At 38.2% G+C, this 19,871-nt stretch overlaps 1 protein-coding gene across 3 annotated transcripts in view; it reads left to right on the forward strand.

The window, feature by feature from the left end:
• RC3H1 (ring finger and CCCH-type domains 1) overlaps positions 1-19,871 on the forward strand; it is a 73,651-nt gene that overhangs the window by 42,581 nt on the left and 11,199 nt on the right. For all 3 annotated transcript variants that reach the window (XM_026703341.2, XM_087930481.1, XM_087930480.1), the window contains 6 exons: positions 2,988-3,146; positions 4,477-4,629; positions 5,503-5,716; positions 8,318-8,408; positions 8,528-8,657; positions 19,589-19,759. In XM_026703341.2, the coding sequence (XP_026559126.1) occupies positions 2,988-3,146; positions 4,477-4,629; positions 5,503-5,716; positions 8,318-8,408; positions 8,528-8,657; positions 19,589-19,759 (918 nt within the window). The remainder of the gene's footprint in view (positions 1-2,987; positions 3,147-4,476; positions 4,630-5,502; positions 5,717-8,317; positions 8,409-8,527; positions 8,658-19,588; positions 19,760-19,871) is intronic.

The following is a 19,871-nucleotide window of genomic DNA, read 5'->3' on the forward strand; positions in this document are numbered from 1 at the left end:
ACTGGGTATCTCTTAAGAGGCCAATGTGGGTTTTAAATATCTGGATAGCCAATAAATGGCAGGATAAATTGCAGCCCAGGTTACTGTGTTCCAATGTCTACAGACAATGAACTGCTAACTTCTGTGGTCTCCTACCTTCTTCAAAGCCACGGTGAGCAGATTATAAACATCTACAGCATTTTATATTATTCATACGTATGCTTCTGATCGTATAAGTGTTAATGAAACAAGATTGCTTCTTATATATGTGGCTTTGGTGCAGGGGTAGGATTCAGATTTCTTAACAACTGGTTCTGTGGGCGTGGCCTAATTTGTAGGTATGGCTTGGTGGTCATGTGACTGGGTAGGCCTGGCTTGACTGGGCATGGTTTAGTGATCGTGTCACTGGGTGGGCGTGGCTTGTATGTAAATATTGTAAATATTTATGTAAATACTGATTTTTTTTTAATAAAAAAAGAGCAACTTACCCAAAATCAGGCAAAGCAGGCAGGCAGATTGAGTTGCTTGCAGAATCACAGATTCACTCACAGATCTACCATTCTGCAATCTGCTGCCTGAGTCTGCACTGAAAAGTAGAAGCTTCAGTCCTAAGGAAGGTTCAGCTCTGCTCTCAGGCCACTTCTCCCCCCACCCTACCCGCTGAATACCACCCCTGACTCAGGGAAGGCTCCTGGGCAAAGGCAAAGCAGTACAACAGACATTTTGATTAGCTAGAAAACAAGAAATTCAATGATTTCCTGCTTTCTAGCTAATATAAATCACCTGGCACAGCTGATAGTCGGAACAGTTGATTATCGGGGGGGGGGGAGGAAAAACTGCAACATAAAAAATTAGGCGAAGGCATAACACAGGCAAGTTGGATGGCGCACATGCGAGATAAGAAGTGATGGGGCGGGTGGAGAGGGGAAGGGCCAGCCAGTTGCGTGATTTGCCGGTTCTCTGAACTGCGCAGAATCGTAACAACCAGTTCTATAGAACCAGTCCAAACTGGTAGAATCCCACCCCTGCTTTGGTGATCTTCCTTTTGTTCACTAAGTATAATTAGGTACAGACTATAGTCAAAAGTTCATGGAAAACTAGTATCAGTGATTAGAAAGTACATTAATACATTTAGCATAATAACTAGCAGATTATTAGATTCCAAACCTGGAAATGTACACTGCTCAAAAAAATAAAGGGAACACTTAAACAACACAATGGAACTCCAAGTCAATCACACTTCTGTGAAATCAAACTGTCCACCTAGGTAGCAACACTGACTTACAATCAATTTCACATGCTGTTGTGCAAATGGAATAGACAACAAGTGGAAAGCATAGGCAGTTAGCAAGACATCCCCAATAAAGGAGTGGTTCTGCAGATGGTGACCACAGACCACTTCTCAGTTCCTATGCTTTCTGGCTGATGGTTTGGTCACTTTTGAATGCTGGTGGTGCTTTCACTCTAGTGGTAGCATGAGACGGAGTCTACAACCCACACAAGTGGCTCAGGTAGTGCAGCTCATCCAGGATGGCACATCAATGCGAGCTGTGGCAAGAAGGTTTGCTGTGTCTGTCAGCATAGTGTCCAGAGCATGGAGGCACTACCAGGAGACAGGCCAGTACATCAGGAGACGAGGAGGTTGTAGGAGGGCAACAACCCAGCATCAGGACCACTGCCTTTGCCTTTGTACAAGGAGGGACAAGAGGAGCACTGCCAGAGCCCTGCAAAATGACCTCCAGCGGGCCACAAATGTGCATGTGGCTTCTCAAACAGTCAGAAACAGACTCCATGAGTGTGGTATGAGGGCCCGACATCCACAGGTGGGGGTTGTGCTTACAGCCCAACACTGTGGAGAACGTTCTGCTGCCTGCAACATCCTCCAGCATGACCGGTTTGGCAGTGGGTCAGTAATGGTGTGGGGTGGCATTTCTTTAGGGGGCCGCACAGCCCTCCATGTGCTCGCCAGAGGTAGCCTGACTGCCATTAGGTACCGAGATGAGATCCTCAGACCCCTTGTGACCCCTTGTGCAGTTGGCCCTGGGTTCCTACTAATGCACGCCAATGCTAGACCTCATGTGGCTGGAGTGTGTCAGCAGTTCCTGCAAGATGAAGGCATTGATGCTATGGAGTGGCCCGCCCATTCCCCAGACCTGAATCCAATTGAGCACATCTGGGACATCAAGTCTCGCTCCATCCGCCAACGCCACGTTGCACCACAGACTGTCCAGGAGCTGGGGGAGGCTTTAGTCCAGGTGTGGGAGGAGATCCCTCAGGAGACCATCCGCCACCTCATCAGGAGCATGCCCAGGCGTTGTGGGGAGGTCATACAGGCACGTGGAGGCCACACACACACTACTGAGCCTCATTTTGACTTGTTTTAAGGACATTACATCAAAGTTGGATCAGCCTGTAGTGTTTTTTTCCACTTTAATTTTGAGTGTAACTCCAGATCCAGACCTCCATGGGTTGCTAAATTTGATTTACATTAATAATTTTTGTGTGATTTTATTGTCAGCACGTTCAACTATGTAATGAACAAAGTATTTAATAAGAATATTTCATTCTTTCAGATCTAGGATATCTTATTTTTGTATTCCCTTTATTTTTTTGAGCAGTGTATAATTTGGATTGTAATAGCTTTTCGTTCCTTCAGTCACCAAAAAGGTGGTTAATTTGCTATGTTTACATTTTTTTAAAAAAATCAAAACTTAAATATAAAATGTGATATTAAAATCTTACATTAATTTTGTAGAAATTTAAGGTAGCATTCCTAATTTTCTCTAAAATTCTGTTGAGCAGAATAGTTTTGCCCTTCGCCTTATGAAATTGATAATGCCTGAACAGAAATTAATTAATCTAAGAAGGGAGGATTACTGAGAAACTTATATTGTATTGAAATAATTTTGCTGCTTTGCTAGAGTATCTTACAACTTTGGGACTGTAGACTTAAGTTCATTTGTAGAATACAGGAATCTTCATATCTGTATGTTTTTTTAAACCTTCAGGAGCCGTATAGTCGGGCTCCCCCTCAGCCACATCCTAGTTTAGATGAATTGCATCGAAGGCGAAAGGAGATTATGGCTCAGCTGGAAGAAAGGAAGGTCATCTCCCCACCACCATTTGCATCATCGCCAACCCTGCCTCATTCTTTACATACTGATGAGGTAAGCATGTGTTTAAAACAATTTAGTAGAGAATATGACACGTGCTTTAAAAAAATATGGGAAATTTGTCCTAAAGAGAGAAATGTAAACAACCTGTTTGAAGAATATTGTGCCATGATGTAAGTCCCATCGTATCATGTAAAGGAAAGAGGCTGGTCTAGTCTATCCAGTTCACAATATCTGTGTATCTCATCAGATGGCCACAGTGAGAATATGAATAGTATCTCAACTAGCATCCTTAGAATACCCCAATGATGAACTCATGCTTATTAAACTTAAATATATATAGTGCTAAGAAAATTTTGTGAAGTTTTTAGAAGAATCCATAATCCTGCAGACATAATGAGTAGAAATCACTGTGTTTATTGGAAAATATATATGAAGATCTAGATTAACCAACTATCTTAAGGGAAAAGTTGAATCAGGTGTTCCAATCACTGAGATGATAATTAGACACTGAGTTTGAGGGGTTCTTCCCATTAAAATATTGTTGGTGGGCACCATCAGTCTTCATTTCATGATCGATTGTTGTGGAAATGAATCATGTCCCATTCAAAACAGATTTCTGCAGACCTCAGAAAAAGAAGTATCAGTGTTCACAAACCTGGTAAGGGCTTCAAACCCAACTGCCAAAGACTTTGGACTCATCAGTTCAAACGAAAAAAGATAATGTAGAAATAAGGAGATTCTAACAAAAATCATAATCCTAATCATGAAATAAAGGCAATAAAATATATTTTGTTTAACCATAGTATCTCTTTCTTTAAATAGGATGTCAGGGTAGTGAATAGGATGTAGTATAGTGTGGTGTGTAGACCATTTTGAAGGTCACAGTACTCTAGAATTACAGATTCAAATAGTCCTTTGGTTACAACCCCTCATTCAGCAGCCATTCAAAGTTACAAATATGCTCAACAAGGGGAACTTACGACCTATCCAAGAAGTTGCCACCATCACAACGTCCCTATGATCACATAATTGTGATCTAGGCATCTTAATGACTGGTTCATGATTATGACTTTGCAATGAGATACAGTTGTATGATCACCATTTAGGAACTTCCTTGCCAGCTTCCCACAACTACTGTTAATGGGAAAGCTGGCAGGGAAGGTTGCATGTTGTTCAGGTAAGTCTCCTCTGCTGTTTTTCTCCTCATGGTGAAGAAAAATAGATTAGGAATTAGTTTTAAAAGTTTGAGAAATTCCAAACCTCATAGATTGTCTCAAATGTTTAATAAATGTTCTTACCTGTAATTAGTCTAGACAATTCCAAATGACAGCATAGTGCTTCCTTTCTTTTGCTGACATGAGTGGGCTTTGTTTTTATGCAGTATTTGGATGAAGACCTGAAGGTAGCAGGAAAATATAAAGGAAATGATTACAGCCAGTACTCTCCCTGGTCGTGTGACACTATTGGCTCCTACATTGGAACCAAAGATGCAAAACCCAAAGACATTGTGGCAGTGGGTCTTGTGGAGATGGTGGTAAGCATGCTGAAAAACACCAGTGAGATACTCTTAGTAATTGGTAAATTGCCAGATGACCTGTTTATAGAAAGATTTCCAATGAGATTCTCCAGATATTTGCAGCTGATATGGCAACAGCTGACAAGTTTAAGGATCATTACTAACACTGTACAGGTCGTCCTCATTTAACAACACTAATTGGGACTGGAATCTCAAGCCATGAAAGGACATGATCATAAGTCAAAAAGTCATATGATTGCAACACTGGTGGTTGTAGTTCTGGCAGTCCCAGTTGCCATTGTTAAAACAAGGATTGTGTGGCAAGGACCTCATATGACTGAGACTTCCAACTTCCTGCTGGCTGGCTTCCCCATTGACTTTGCTTGTTCCAGTCTTTCTCCTACTTGTCTGTCTGCAGCTGAGTTAGAATTTAGTTCTTCCCTCTCCCTGTTTATAATTTCATATATATAAAGTAAAATTGGGGAGAGAACTTTGAAGTATGGATAATTTTTTTCTCCAGCTGTGCTCCACTTATTTAAAGTTAATACATTATAAATTTTCCCCAAAGTCCAAAATGGTCTGGTAATATTGTATTTTTTTGAGAGAAAGGAATAATGTTCCATAGATAAAGCAATTATTTTATTGTATCTACTTCCAAATGCCTTTGCTTGATTTGTTCATTCATACTACTAAATATTTAGCCAGCAAAGAATAGTCTCAATGCTGTTAATATTATTTGCTTACACCTTTAAAAAATTACTGTTGTACAAGTTTCTTTCTCCAATCAGGCCCCTTCCCAACCATAATTGTGATATGGAAACATCTGAGAAATATGTCAGCTAAAAAGGAGAAGCTTGCTTGTAATTCTGATAAGTTAATCTGTTACTCCAGAATGTGGACAGCAAGGGAATGCGAGATCAACGTTTGGATTTACAAAGGAGAGCAGCCGAGACTGGTGATGACGATCTTATTCCCTTTGGAGATAGGCCTACAGTATCAAGGTTTGGTGCCATCTCACGTACCTCCAAAGCAATGTACCAGAATCCAGGCCCCATGCAAGCCATGGCAGTTCAAGGGGCTTCTGCAAAACCAGTCAGTGTTTCAGGTAAAAAGCTTTATTTTCTTGATGTTTTCTTTTTGGGGGGCAGGGGGAGGTAGTAGTACCTTTGAATCAGTACTGTGGCTTGATTATGGAAACAGGTCTAGACATAGGTTGGCAAAATAAAAAGAAAGCTGAAATAATACTCCCCATGAATAGCGGTATACAAGTAGTCCTGAACCTATAACAGATTGTTTGATGATTACTCAAAGCAATTCCGGCCATCCATGAAAGGTCAACTCTGCCCCCCCCCCCCAGTCACGTGACCCCTCCTTTCAATGGTGAAGCTGGCAGTGAAATTTGCAAGCGGAGGAGAAATACCTCAGCAGGCTTCAAGAATGGACCATAGATCTTTATTCCTTCAGTGCACTGAGGAATTTCCCGTCCTCACACAGATGAGAAGGGAAATTCCTTGGTGGGCTTCAAGAATAGACCTCAAATCTTGAAGGTTTGCTGTCTTCCTAGGGCTAGAAAGCTAGCAAACACTGTCATTCTGAAGGCCAGAAAGATTTCTAACCATCAGGACAATGGCACTTGCTAGTTTTCTACCCTAGGCCAGGAAGGGTAGAAAACACGATCATTCTTGCAGTCATTTGGAAGTTCTCTTCTCCAAATTGTGCATTTTGGAGAAGGAACCTTCCCATTATTGCAATAAGGGGGCCCACTTGCAGGATGCAAGAGGTGGCCTCAGAAGGATGGCTGTGCCTTTGGATTGGCTGGTTGTGCCTACAACTGCAGGAAAAGGTAAAAGTGGACCCAGGTATGGGGGGACGGAATCCCAAGACATTCCAGATGTGATGAGATAGGGAAAGTGCCCTCTCCCTGGCACTCCATTTAATGACCCCCCAAAAATCACTTTTAACAACCACAACTGGGAAAGCGAGAATTGTGATTGTTGAGTGAAGCGATCATGTGGGTATCTTGCTTAGTAACTGTTTTCACTCAATGACCAAGATTCTGGTCCCGGTTATGATTGTAAGCTGAGGACTATCTATGGACTTTAGATTTCTTCTCGTAGCTCTACTGTATGAACGCAGTTTATATATATTTAACTAAAATTAATGCTAGTACTCATAAACTGGTGGAAATCAACATAGAACAAGGTGTACAACAAGGTGATACAATATCACCTATCCTTTTCTCAGCCTGCCTTGAAGAAGTATTTCGCAAACTAAACTGGGCAAAAGATGGAATAAAAATCAGTGGCACCTATTTAAATCACTTAACACCTAGAAGAGCTACAAAGATATATACAAGAACTGCACAAAGCAGGAGAACCATTTGGCTTAAAAATAACCGCGAAAAAGAGCCAGGTGATGTTTAATAAATTCACCAAAGAAAGAAAAAAAGTTATATCTGGAGAAGAGCTAGATGTAGGAGACCACTACTTATACCTTGGTCAATGGATCTCAATGGAAGGTGATACAATAAAGGAAATTGAGTGGCATATTAAATGTGGTTGGCAGGCATTCAGCAAGCTAAGTGTAATTTTCAAGAACAACCTCCTATGCCTGAAGAGAAAAGTTTTCAATCAGTATGTGCTACCTGCTCTAACATTGTTCTGACCCAAGCCTCGTTCAAATCAAATAAACACAAAGTACATATGAAAGCAAACCTTTTTGATGCATCTCTGTGAATTTTGTTCATTCACAGCAAAGATTCATTAAAACTAATTGCCCCAAATAGGAGCAAGTTGTGAAAGGCTGCCAAGAACACAAGATTAATTGCAGGGAAATATCCAAAAACAAAAGTCTCTGAAAACAAACCAGAATAGACAAGACTTCCACAGGAACTTGGAGTTGAAAGAACTTCATTGCTTCCTGCAAAGAACCCAACCTCTGAGGGCTGGCTTTTATCCCTTATGGGAGGGGCCATCACCTTGCAGTCTTAGTCCCGAGTCTTTGGGTATAAGACAGATTTATGTTCTTTTTTATTCTTTTGATAGAAAAGGTTATTTTCAGATCATTCAAATTTTTAGTTTTCAATAGAATATTGAAAAGCTGGGGGTATTCTTTTATGGAGCTTACCAGAACAATCGTAGTAGGGATGGAGCCACTACTCCTACTACTGTAGGCTTACAAATAATGCACAAAACTTGCAGGATTCTTTTCCAAAGGAAATTTCGGCTGAGATCACCAGTTAAATTTCGAATTACATAGAGAAAAGATAAAAGTTAGAAACTAAAGATCATGTTGCTACCTTGTAATGTTGCTAAGGAAAATTGATGGAAAAGTCAGCCAAGATGGCTTAATTCCTCATAGAGTGGGCAGTAAAGTAGTCACAGATTGGGCCATGCAGCTTTAAGATATGCATGTTCAGATCTATTTGCTGTGAACTACAGCTGTTTAAGAAAGGAAGAAAATGTGACCTAAGGCTATTAAAATTGTGGCAAACATTAAAAAACCCTGTTTGTTTTACGTAGAATCAATATATATTAAAAAGAGTGATAATATGTATTAAAATAAATGGTGACTCATAGTGATCTGTTGTAAATGCGTTCTTTACAAGATTGCACAGAAGGTTGATTTGTAAATTGTTAATTACTAGGTTTCTATTACAATAATTGTAATGAATAATTTTTATATAGGATTTTTCTGTTCTGAATAGATTACAGCCCATATGGAACACACAGTGCATGGGGAAGTTCACCATACTCACCCCATCAAAATGTACCTTCTCAGGGACGGCTTGGTGACAGGTAGGAGATTTGAGCTTACACATGCTATATATGTTTTAAGTTTTCTCAATTAAACTGAGAAGCAACAACAACAACAACAAAACCTTTTTCCCCTTCCAAACAATTATTTATCCAAAAAGGGAGAGATTGTCTATGACAGACATTGCTAATCATGGGAAATCTTTGCCATCATCTGAGAGAGAACAGCAGCTTCGTCTTGAACTGCAGCAGTTAAACCATCAGATAAGTCAGCAGACACGAGGACTTGAGGTATGTATTCTTAGCTCTGTACTTTTCCTTAGAAAGAACTAGAGAAATGAAAAAGAGAGGGAGACAGAGCACTGTAAGTAGATTTTTATATTGCGTTCAAATAATGTCATAGAATTTCAGAATGAAAAAGTCAACTCACCACTATTCAGTCACTTTGAATGTGATTTTAAAATGTCAGTATTAAGGAAGAAATGGCTGGTACCATTGACTTCTGTATTCGTTTGCATATAATATTTGTTTTCCCTGTCCTCCCACACACATTCACAAACTTGAAATCCATAAATCTTATGTAATGGAAATCAGTATTATTGCTGTTTTACTTCTCTGTACTTTTATAGTGTTCTTTTCCCCCCTAAATAGCAGACAACATGATAGCTATACATAATTTATTGAGAACCTATGTAGAAAATTTATTTCTTGGGTTGAAAAATTAAATTTATGATAGCATAATGGACAGGAGTGTTGATTATCACCCAGAATATCTGTGTTTTTGCAAAAAGACAACATGAGGTGGCTTACGGTGAATTACTTTACTAATGTGCACCTTGAATTGTACCTGCAACATATCCATTATTGCTCAGGTTGCTGCATTCTGAACCAACTGTAGTTTCTGGGTGGTCTTCAAGGGCAGCCCTGTGTAGAATGCATTGCAGTCATTTACTTACGAAGTGTCTAGGTCACAAGTAACCACTGGAGATCTTCAATTCTTGTGTTGCTGTTGAAGGCAACACAAGTTCTGCTTAATTTGTGCATGCTGTGTTTGCTGGTGCTTAATGGAGGAATATTGGATGGCTTGAAAATATCCACATTGATAATCTCCTTTATTATCATTAAACCTTTTCTTTTTAAAATATATTTTAACTCATTATAAAAAAGGAGAGAGTAAAACATCAACAATATTACAACTATAATGTACTCATCAAAATTAATCTTATATATGCATTCATATCGTACAGAATAGAATACAATGAGCTGGAAGGGACCTTGGAGGTCTTCTAGTCCAATTCCCTGCTCAAGCAGGAGACCCTATACCATTTCAGATAACTGTCTTCTTAAAAACCTCCAGTGATGATGATTTCTGAAGGCCAGCTGTTCCACTGGTTAATTGTCCTCACTGTTAGGAAGTTTCTCCTTAATTTCAGGTTGCTTTTCTTTTGATTAATTTCCAGTCATTGTTTCTTGTCCTGCCCTCTGGTGCTTTGGAGAATAATTTGACCCCCTTTTCTTTGTGGTAGTCCCTCAAATATAGTTAAGCTGTTAAGTTTTTATCAATTTATTTGTTATAAGAGCATTAATTATTATATTTCCTATTTCTTAATCGCCCATCTTCCTCAATTAAACATATTGGCATGTCTAGGTTACTGCAATTGTTCTTTCTCTAAGAACTTTATGCTGTCATGCAAAGTCAAAGAAAGACATAAGCCCCAAGGCTTGTCTTCAGTTTCTTTCTCCTGTCATTTGTTATAATAGACTTTGTTTATCATTATGATTGGTTGATTAACCCTGACCTCTGTCTTGTCCATTGCAACCTATAAATAAAAAAAACTTGAATATAGGTATTCCTAAACTTACAACCATAATTGAGCCTGGTATTGTAGTCATAAGTCATGGCAGTTACTGTGTGAGTCACACACGACCATGACCGATTTTATAGCAGCAGTCATTAACTGAATCTGTTTTCCACAATGGACATTTTTTTGCTAAAAACTGGCGGGAAACCAAAAATTCTGGCCAGATGACTGCAAGACGCTGCAAATGGTATAAATGCAAACAGGTGGCCAAGTGCCCAAAATGCAATTAAGTGATCATGAGGGTGGCTTCAGAACTAAGTAGTTCTGAGGCAGTCTTGTCATAATTTTGAATGGTTGCTAAATGACCAGTCATCGAGCAAGGAGTACTATATGCAAGTCAGATTTCCTAACAGTAGTGTAATCAGGATTATCAACACTAAACATTTTGTTCAAATATAGAAAAGGATAAAAAAAATTAGCTCATTGTAGAGTTGATAGAAATACTATATTAGAGTATTGATATTTTTAATCATTAAAAAGTATATATTATCATCTTATTATCCCAACTATTGCAGTTCATTTTTATTAAGAATAAAATCAGTGAATTAATTAACAGTAACATATTAAAACAAAATGGTTTTCCCCTGGATTGAAGACTTCTTAATCATTTCCTCCCTATATTCTAGTATATTTAATGTGATGTACCAGTTTCTAACAATATTTATAAATATTTTAAAAATTAATCTGCATAGGTTCTCTACTAAAAGCATTACCTGGCTATTTTATTTTGGGATTCTCAATTTACTATGTTAATGGCATTTAAATTAGGATGATGTACACTAGTATAATTTACTGTATAGTAATTATTATCCATTGGACGTGAATAGTATCTATGTATTAGATAGTACTATGCTGTCTGCCAGGTCAGATTTTCTAGACACAGACATTTTAAAATTATATATTATATCAGTTTCCCAATCTTTCTGGCTTTGCAGACTGGCTGGGGGTGGGGGTGTAGAGAGGATGGTTCTGCACGAGCGGCCGTACTACATGCACAGCTCCATTTGCGTGAATGGCATGTACGTGCGTATGCCGCTCACACAAATGGAGCGCGCATGCACATGCTCACCCGCTGCTCAAGCAAGTCAGGATGCATGTGCACTTGGTTGCCTTTTCTACAGCCCAGTTGCAAATAGCTCATGGCCCAATAGTGGGCCACAGCCCGGCAGTTGGGTACCCCATATTATAATTATTTATGTAAAACCTTCAGTGCTAACAGGATTTTAAAAACAAAATATTTAAACTATTTTTCATTTATATAGTGATACTATATAGGTTGTCTTCATACCACTCATTTCTCAACCATTTGAACTTAAAATGGCATTGAACAAATGGTAGTTATAACTATAACTCGTACTATAAGTATGAGTTATAGTTATAACTACCACTTGGTCAGTGTCATTTGTCGCAATGCCCCTTCAATCATATGATTATGATCTGGGTGCTCAGGGCAGGCTTGGATTATGATGTTGCAGCATCCCCCAGTTATTTGTTCACAATTTGTGATCTTTCTTCCCAGTTTCTTTTCTTTTCAAGATTTATTAGGTTTTTATTTTTAAATAAACATCAATATCACTACATGAACAGTGTGGCCTCTTGGTATAATTCATTTTGATACAAACATCAATAATGATATTCATAAGTGGTTGTTATGTTAATCTAATTTATGTAATCCTAGTATTAATATACATGTTTTTTAAAAGTAGTTATTCAATATTATATTCCATTTTAATGCCAATGATAAGCATACATGATAAAACCATCTTTCAACCTCTAATATTTCTATCAGATGATTACTTATATTCTATTGTATAAAGATTATATCTGCTAATAATCTCCCTATTTCTTATTTCTAGCTCTATTCTAACTTCTAGTCAGGTCACCCTTGCTAATCCTAATATTAATACACATATTTACATAAGGCATAGCCCTTCATTATTTGGTTGTTTGAAGTCACAATATGCCATTCAAGTACCAGTCTTCCTATTATTTAAACATGCCTTATAATACCCTCTTTCAACGTCCAATCTTTCCAACTATTGATTCATATAAAGGTGTGTATTCTTATTTCTACCTCTATTCAAATTTTTAATCAGGCCTCTGCGCATTCCATTTTTTGCCTCCACGTGCCCCATTTTCTGCCCATTCTGATCCCCACTGCCCGGAACTGAAATGGGGCACGCAGAGGCCAAAAATGGGACATGCAAAGGCTGAAAGCAGGATATGGAGGCCAAAAATGAGGTGTGCGGAGGCAGCAATAGGCAATGGCAATCCGTACAGCTGGAAACAGCTGATTGTTGGGAGGCTGATCCAACCAACAATCAACTACATGTGCTAATTAGGCTGTGCATTGAAGCTGACCAGGCTATTTGCTGCAAGGAGGCAAATTGCTGGGAGGCAGAGGCAGATTATTTTTCCTGTTTTCCTCCCAAAAGCTAGGTGTGTCTTATACTTTGGAGCGTCTTATATCCAAAAAATATGGTTGGTTGGTAGGTAGGTAGGTAGATAGATAGATAGATAGATAGATAGATAGATAGATAGATAGATATTAATAATTCCGTTCTATCCATCATCTCTTTTCCATTTTAATATTTCAATTCTTATTCGTTTTTCTCCCATACTCCTCTCTTGGATCTTTATCTCTATCAACATCTGTATCTTCACCATTAAGACTGAATATTTCTCCCATCTCTTTCCTCCTAAGCTGTCAAGTCTCCAGAGTGTCCACCCAAACCCCTATCTTCCTGACAGAAATATCTGTGATGACCCGTAGTCTCTCAAAACCCAAAACATACATTAAAGTCCGTAAGGCTTAACTTCACTTAACTTCACTTCAACTTAACTTCACTGTTTTATTAGGCACAGTTTAAAGTCACAAAAGTAAATAATGAGGCAAAAAGAAAACCAAACAAACCGCATTGACGAGAGTTCCGAAGCAAGCCAAGATAACTAATCATAAACTCCAGGAAAATAATTGAGGAGAGTCCATGGGAAGAACACCAGCAAAGATAAACCTCTTTCAAGGTGAACACTAAATTGATTCCTGCAAATTCTAACTGCGCAGTTCCAAACTTATACACATAGCTCCCACCTGCAAGCCACGAGGAGGATCATGGTAATCTCCTCTTGAGTAGACCTCGCTTTTCCCTGATCCTCTCCTCCCTGGGTGACCTAGGATGGATAGGGGATGGGCCTGGATCCTCCTCTGACTGCTCAGCCGGCCTCTGCCCTTCCCCAGCTTCCTCCACCACCTCTGGAGCCACACTCCCACTCCCTGTTGGCCGTTCCTCCTCTTCCTCAGAGTCAGTCTCCACCAGGGGCGTGACAATATCTTCCAGGTTATCCGATTCCCTTTTTAAATCTCTTAAAGCGCTTTACTCTTAGTTTATTTCATCAGCCATTATTGTCTTTGTCACCTTCTCCTTCCCATCTTCCTGCTTTATATTCTGGTTTGTCTGTTCAGCCTTTTCTTCTGTTCTTTCTGCTGTCTCCTCTCTTTCCTGTACTCTTTCTAATCTTCATTCATCAGTTGTAACATATTTTCCATTTTCCCATATATGGCTTGCATTAGGTACTTTACCTCTGATTGTTTTCCATAATACCTCTAATGCTTTGGAACATCAACACCATTTCTCTTGAAATCTCACTCCTTTCTCCATTGTCTTGTCTTAATCGAATAAGTCCTGCTCTTACTTAAGTCCCAAAAAAATATATTCCAGTACAATGTTAGTTCTCAGAAAGTTCAATAATCATAGTTCTTTACATTTCAGGATTATTAATCAATTCCATTTAAAATTCCAGGAAGCTTCCACAAATCAAAAATCACTTTGCTTTACTTAAATATCTTCCATAATTAGAGTCTCCAGTGATCATAAAGTAACTAGTTATAGAACAGTCAATGTCACCACAGTCCTCCAGATGAATGTTGTTTATTTTTCACTTCAAAAAAAGTTTTTTTCTAAAATTGTAGGGGTCTGGTATATTCCATTCACCCACTAGATGGCGCCCTCAGCTTAGGTTTCAGCATTGTTTCAAATCTTAATGATTTAATTAATCCAAATTTAATTCAATTTATTGAAGCAAAGTCAGCTGTTTAAATAGATTCAAGTGGATAGTCCAGCATTTTATAATGCCTTTCTAAAACAACGTCTATCCAATTTAAGAATCCAATTTTCTGTGTTTGAAACAGTCTTTAGCTTCTCCCCTCTTAGTCCTCTTTCGGGTCTAGGATTTTTCTCTCTGTGGTTGTTAGCTGCTTTGAAAAATAGTTCTAAGAGTCTCTTTTTCTGGATTATTTTCCTTTAAAGTTAAGTGTCTAAATAAAAAGGAATCTTCTCACCCAGCTCCAATCACTTGTTCATCTGTACCACTCCTGCACAGTTCTTGGCTGTCCCAGCTTCATTGCAGCCATGATGGCTGCCTCTTCTCGTGAAGGGAGAAAAAAGAAGCCCTGAATCCAGCAGGAGAGTTCCTGCTCTCCGCAAACTGCAGGGCGTCTCTCTTTTCTTCACCACCCCTACACGGTGGCTTTAGCTCCTTTCAGAGCCCTCCAACAGAGAGAACTCAGCGTGGCAGTGCGGAGACCTGCTCCTCATGTCCAACAGCATCATGACATCAGCCGGAAGTCCCCTTTTTTGCCAGTTTCTGACAAGCAAAGTAAATGAGGAAGCTGGCAGGAAGTCATTAGTTATGTTCACATAGGTCCTTGCTTAATGATGGCTACTGGGACTGCCCAAACTGCTATGGCTATATGGACAAGATAAATCTTTACACTACTATATAAATCAGTTATATCAGTGTTTTCACAGTTTGGACTCTAGTAGAACTCTTAATAGATCAAGAAGCACATACTAGGATGCAGTTAGTTTGCAGTGAGCACTGGCCAAGTTATTGGGTCTTTTCATTGGCCTGCTTAAGACTGAATATACTACAAAAGAGAAACTTTATTTTTAAAAAAATATTTTTAATGGATTTTTCCTTTTTATATATCTCAATCACATATTAAAGAGTACTGTGACATTTTTATACAACTACGTATCATGTCCAATACAATCTATATGTTCTACTTCTATGCCTTCTATATCTATTGTATACATTTCCTTTTCTTATTTCTATTATCTATTCAGTTGTACCATTTCTCTCATATTGCATAATATTCAGAATCTTCTTTTCCTTTTAATTCTATAGTCAATTTATCCATTTCTGCGCATTCAATTTTTTAAAAAATTACTAGACCTTTGGATGTTATGCAGTCTTTCTTCCCACACTGCGCAAAGGCTATCCTTACTGCTGTTATTACATGTAACACCATATATTTTTCCTTTTATTGGATTTCCCTTTAATTATCCCTAGGAGAAATAATTCCAGAGCAAATTCTATTTGACTTCCTGTTATTTCCTGTAACCACTTTTGTATTTTCTTCCAATATTTTTTCACTTCAGGGCATAACCACCATATATGATAGAAGGTACCTGTTTTTGTCTGCATTTCCAACTGTTTGGATTTGAGTTTGGATAAATCTTAGCCAGCCTTGTGGGTGCCAAATGCCAGCAATAAAACATTTTGTATTGGTTTTCTTTGTAAGGTGCCGATTTTGTTATCTTGTAATTTATATTCCAAATTTTTTCCCACTCCTCTAGCTCAATATTGTACCTGAGATTTTTGGTCCATGCTATCATTGATCCCTTCACTATTTCCACTGCTTTGTCAAATTCTAATAGGTAATTATACTTATTTTGATAACAATTTCTCTTCTGGGCCAGTCAAAAGTTTATCTAGTTTTTGTGGCTCAGTGTCAATTCCATATTCCTCACTATCTTTTTTGTATTTTGATTGTAGTTGCAAGTAAGGCCATCAGTTTATAGATATTCCCTGATCCTTCAATTCCTATTTTTTAATTTCCTTTGGTTATCTAAGGTTTCCTTGTATCTGGCCATTTTGTCTACATCCGTTGTGTTGGGGTGGATCATTGCTTCCATGATGGATAGCCAACCTGGGATTTTTATATAATGCTTTTTTTTTTTAAATTTCTCTCAGCATTCCTTATTTTATGTCTATAAAAATATAGATGTGACTTTTTTTCCCTATCCCACTTTTTTCCCTATGCCACTCCCTTTGTAGATCATGCCCTTCAAGTGTTAGTATTCTTCTATTCCTTAAATTAATCCAATCTTGCACCCATACTAATGTTGCCACCTTATAATAGAGTTCCCAATCCGGGAGTCCAAAGCCACCTCTGCTTCTGCTGTCCTGTAAATCTCTTTAATTTTATCTGTGCCTTCTTACATGACCAACTAATTTTATGGTTATTCTATTTAGATCTATAAAAAATTCTTGTCTAATTTTATAAGAATTGTTTGGAATAGGTAAAGTAGTTTAGGTAAAGTATTCATTTTGAATACGTCCTAATAAAGATAATTGTAGAGTCCCCCATCTTTCCAAATTTTTTCCAAAATTTTCCAAATTTTTTTTGACTTGATGGAATAATTTCACATAATTGTCTTCTTTTATTGAGAAGCAACTCGCTGTTATCCAAATTCCTAAATATTTAATCTTTTTTATAATTTGTAATCTGATTACATTTTCTAATTCTCTTTTGTATTTAATGTTATGTTTTTCACTAGCGTTTTAGTTTTAACTCTATTAATTTTAAGACCTGAAACTTCTCCATCTTTCTCTATTTCTTATATCAAAGTTGGTCCGGACTCCGGTGGTTTCTCAATAAAAAATACCAGATCATCCGCGAATGCCTGTACTTTATACTCTTCCTTTTTAATTTTGGTTCCTTTTATTTTGGGGTTTGTTCTAATTTTTATTAATAATGTCTCTAATGTCAGAATGAATACCAGAGGTGACAGTGGACATCCCTGATGAACTCCTTTCATTATTCTAAATATTTTTGTAGTGTCCCCGTTTATTATTACACTAGCCTTTTGGGAGGTATATACTGGTTTTATCATTTTTTCAAATTTATCTCTAAATTTCATCTCCTTAATTTCTCGAATCATAAGTTGCCAATTTAAGTTATCAAATGCTTTTTGGGCATCCAGAAAAACAAGCTCCAGTCATGTTCTATAATCTTTTTTAAAAAAGAGGCTCGATCCATTTCTAGATGTATCAGGGAGTCTTCTAGATCCTTATTCAATGCCATCATTCATTGATCTACCTATTTCAGTTTTTTCTCTGTTCTGTTTTTATTTCCACCGTTTTTATTTTCTGTTCCTTTTTTTGTATCGCCTCTTGTATTGAATCCACTTTGTAGTCCAATTACTGAATATCAGTTTTCATTTCACCATGGTGTCTCAACATTGTCTTGGAGTTTTACCATGGTTTCTTGAATCATTAACAACGTGGATTGCATTGTTTGTGTATTCAGTGTAGAACTTGATTTCTCTGTGGTTAACATCCCTTCTATTGACCGCTGGTTTGATGGAGATGCCATCGCCACCGTTGGATTCGATGTAGTTTTTTTTCCTGCCCTCAGGGTTGTTGTTGTGATAGTGATCATTTCCTTCAATATTTTGTTCTGTTCTCCTGAGGTTCTATAGATAGTTTCCCAAATTACCATCCAACAGTTTTATTGCTAATAGTGATAACTTTTTATCGTTCTACCTTATTTTTTCTATGTCTTAATATCTTAAATTAGGTTGAATTAGATTGGAACGTAAATCTACCTCTAATTAATAACTATTACCCTTTTATTCATCCATAATATGATATTCACTATTTTAGGCATTTAACTATTCTATTTCTATTTCTATGAATTATATAGTCAATATTATTACTTTCTGTAAAATAATCAATAATTATAATTCATCTAAATTAGTTATAATAAATATAGTATGATATAATTGATATAATTGTTAATATAAATGCTATAAATATTAAATATACTTTAACTGTACCTTAAATATAATTCAATCAGTAGAGTCTGTATACTATAAGTAATATGAACAAAACAATCAAAGCAATCACTATAATAATCAAGTTAATTCTATACCATTCCTCAAATAGTCTTAGGATCAGATTTATCCACAGTCCCATGATAGTATTGCATTCACTGCCAACTCCGTTTCTGCTGGTATTTCTGATTACTTGTTCGTTGTTGCCTATGAGTCTCATATAGTTCACACTCCTTCTAAGTTTAACTTCTCCACTCTCTCACACTCTCTTTCTGTCCTCTTCACTTCTCTCGTTAATCTCAGGGCTGACGAAAACACCCGCCTTTCTCTCCGCCACTCCCCACAAGTTTTCCCCACCACACGCCACCCTCACCACCTCTTTTACTGTCTTGATGCCTCCTCCGATCCTCTCTCAATCTGTCCCGGATCCCTCCATTCTTCTTCAGGCTCGGATCGACCTGCGTTACTCTGTTACTTTTGGCAAGTATCAGATCGCAGGTTTCTCCTTTTGCCTCTTTTTGGTCTGGTGCCTTCCATTCTCCCACTCTCGCTTTCACACTCTTCCCCTCCAGCTTCATTGCACTTCTCTCTGTCACTCTAAACTTCAATTTTCTTCTGCTCTTTCAGTTTTTACATCTATAAATCACAGCTCTTTCCTTTGAATTGCCACTAGGATTTTGGGGGTTACACCCCCCGCCTCCCCCCCCGAACTTCCTTATTTACCAAATCTTCTGTAATTTACTCACTTTGACTGTTCCACACACTGCAAATCTGGGAATTTCTCGCCAGTTAGAATGTCATTGTCTGTTCATAGAATCTTTTTTTCCTCGTCTGCTGTGGCTTGTCACGGTCTCGAGTCCGCCATGTCAGAATGACATGACAGGACGCTTTTCACACCGGGTTAAAGAGGGATCCTTTAGTTGCGGTGGATGGTTGCATTCCACCTCGCTGTCCCTCCCTGTTTCACGGAGCTCTCCGGGCTCTCTGCGCCTTCAAAGGGTCCCTAATCATGAAGAAATCAGAGTTTAAGGATGGAGATCGTTTTTTTCCCTCTGCACCGCCACACGAAGTCAGAAGAGAAACTTTAATTCCATGTTGCAAAGCAGAGAAAATTGTTGTCTTTAATGGAAGCTCGATTATTCTAATATATCATTGATGAATTCATAAACTTCAAAAGAATTCCAAAATTCATCAGGAAATTCCCCTAAAATAAAAAGTATGGTTTTATAAAACTTAGAAGTGTGCATACTTTACCCACTGATTTAAGCTGTCTTATGTGTTATAATTATGAGCATGTCTATAAGGGCAGTATAGAAAGTATAAATAAATCAGCCTCTTTTTTTTATAAAGAAGAATGTTGGGCACTAAAAGCCAAGCAATATTCCTGCATTTTGGCCTGATTCCCATGTCTGCATGGTATATTTTGTGTGCTCAGTTGTGCTTGGCTTTGTGCATTTAGGCAGTTAGTAACAGGCTGCTGTTGCAGAGGGAAGCGACCCCTTTGGCAGGCCAACCACAGCCCCCACCACCACCTCCTAAGTGGCCTGGAATGATCTCAAGTGAACAGCTGAGCTTGGAGCTGCACCAGGTGGAGAGGGAAATCGGGAAGAGAACCCGGGAACTAAGCATGGTGAGTGTTTTGTAAGCTGGGCAGAGAAGCTGCTGCTGCTGCTGCTGCTGCTGCTCCTGCTGCTCCTGCTGTTTGGTGAGTTGCAGTGTTAACTGCTCTCACAGTTTCTGGA

This window comes from Pseudonaja textilis, chromosome 3 (genome assembly GCF_049901715.1).
Source record: "Pseudonaja textilis isolate UNSWEBS1 chromosome 3, rPseTex1.2, whole genome shotgun sequence".
Lineage (NCBI taxonomy): Eukaryota > Metazoa > Chordata > Lepidosauria > Squamata > Elapidae > Pseudonaja > Pseudonaja textilis.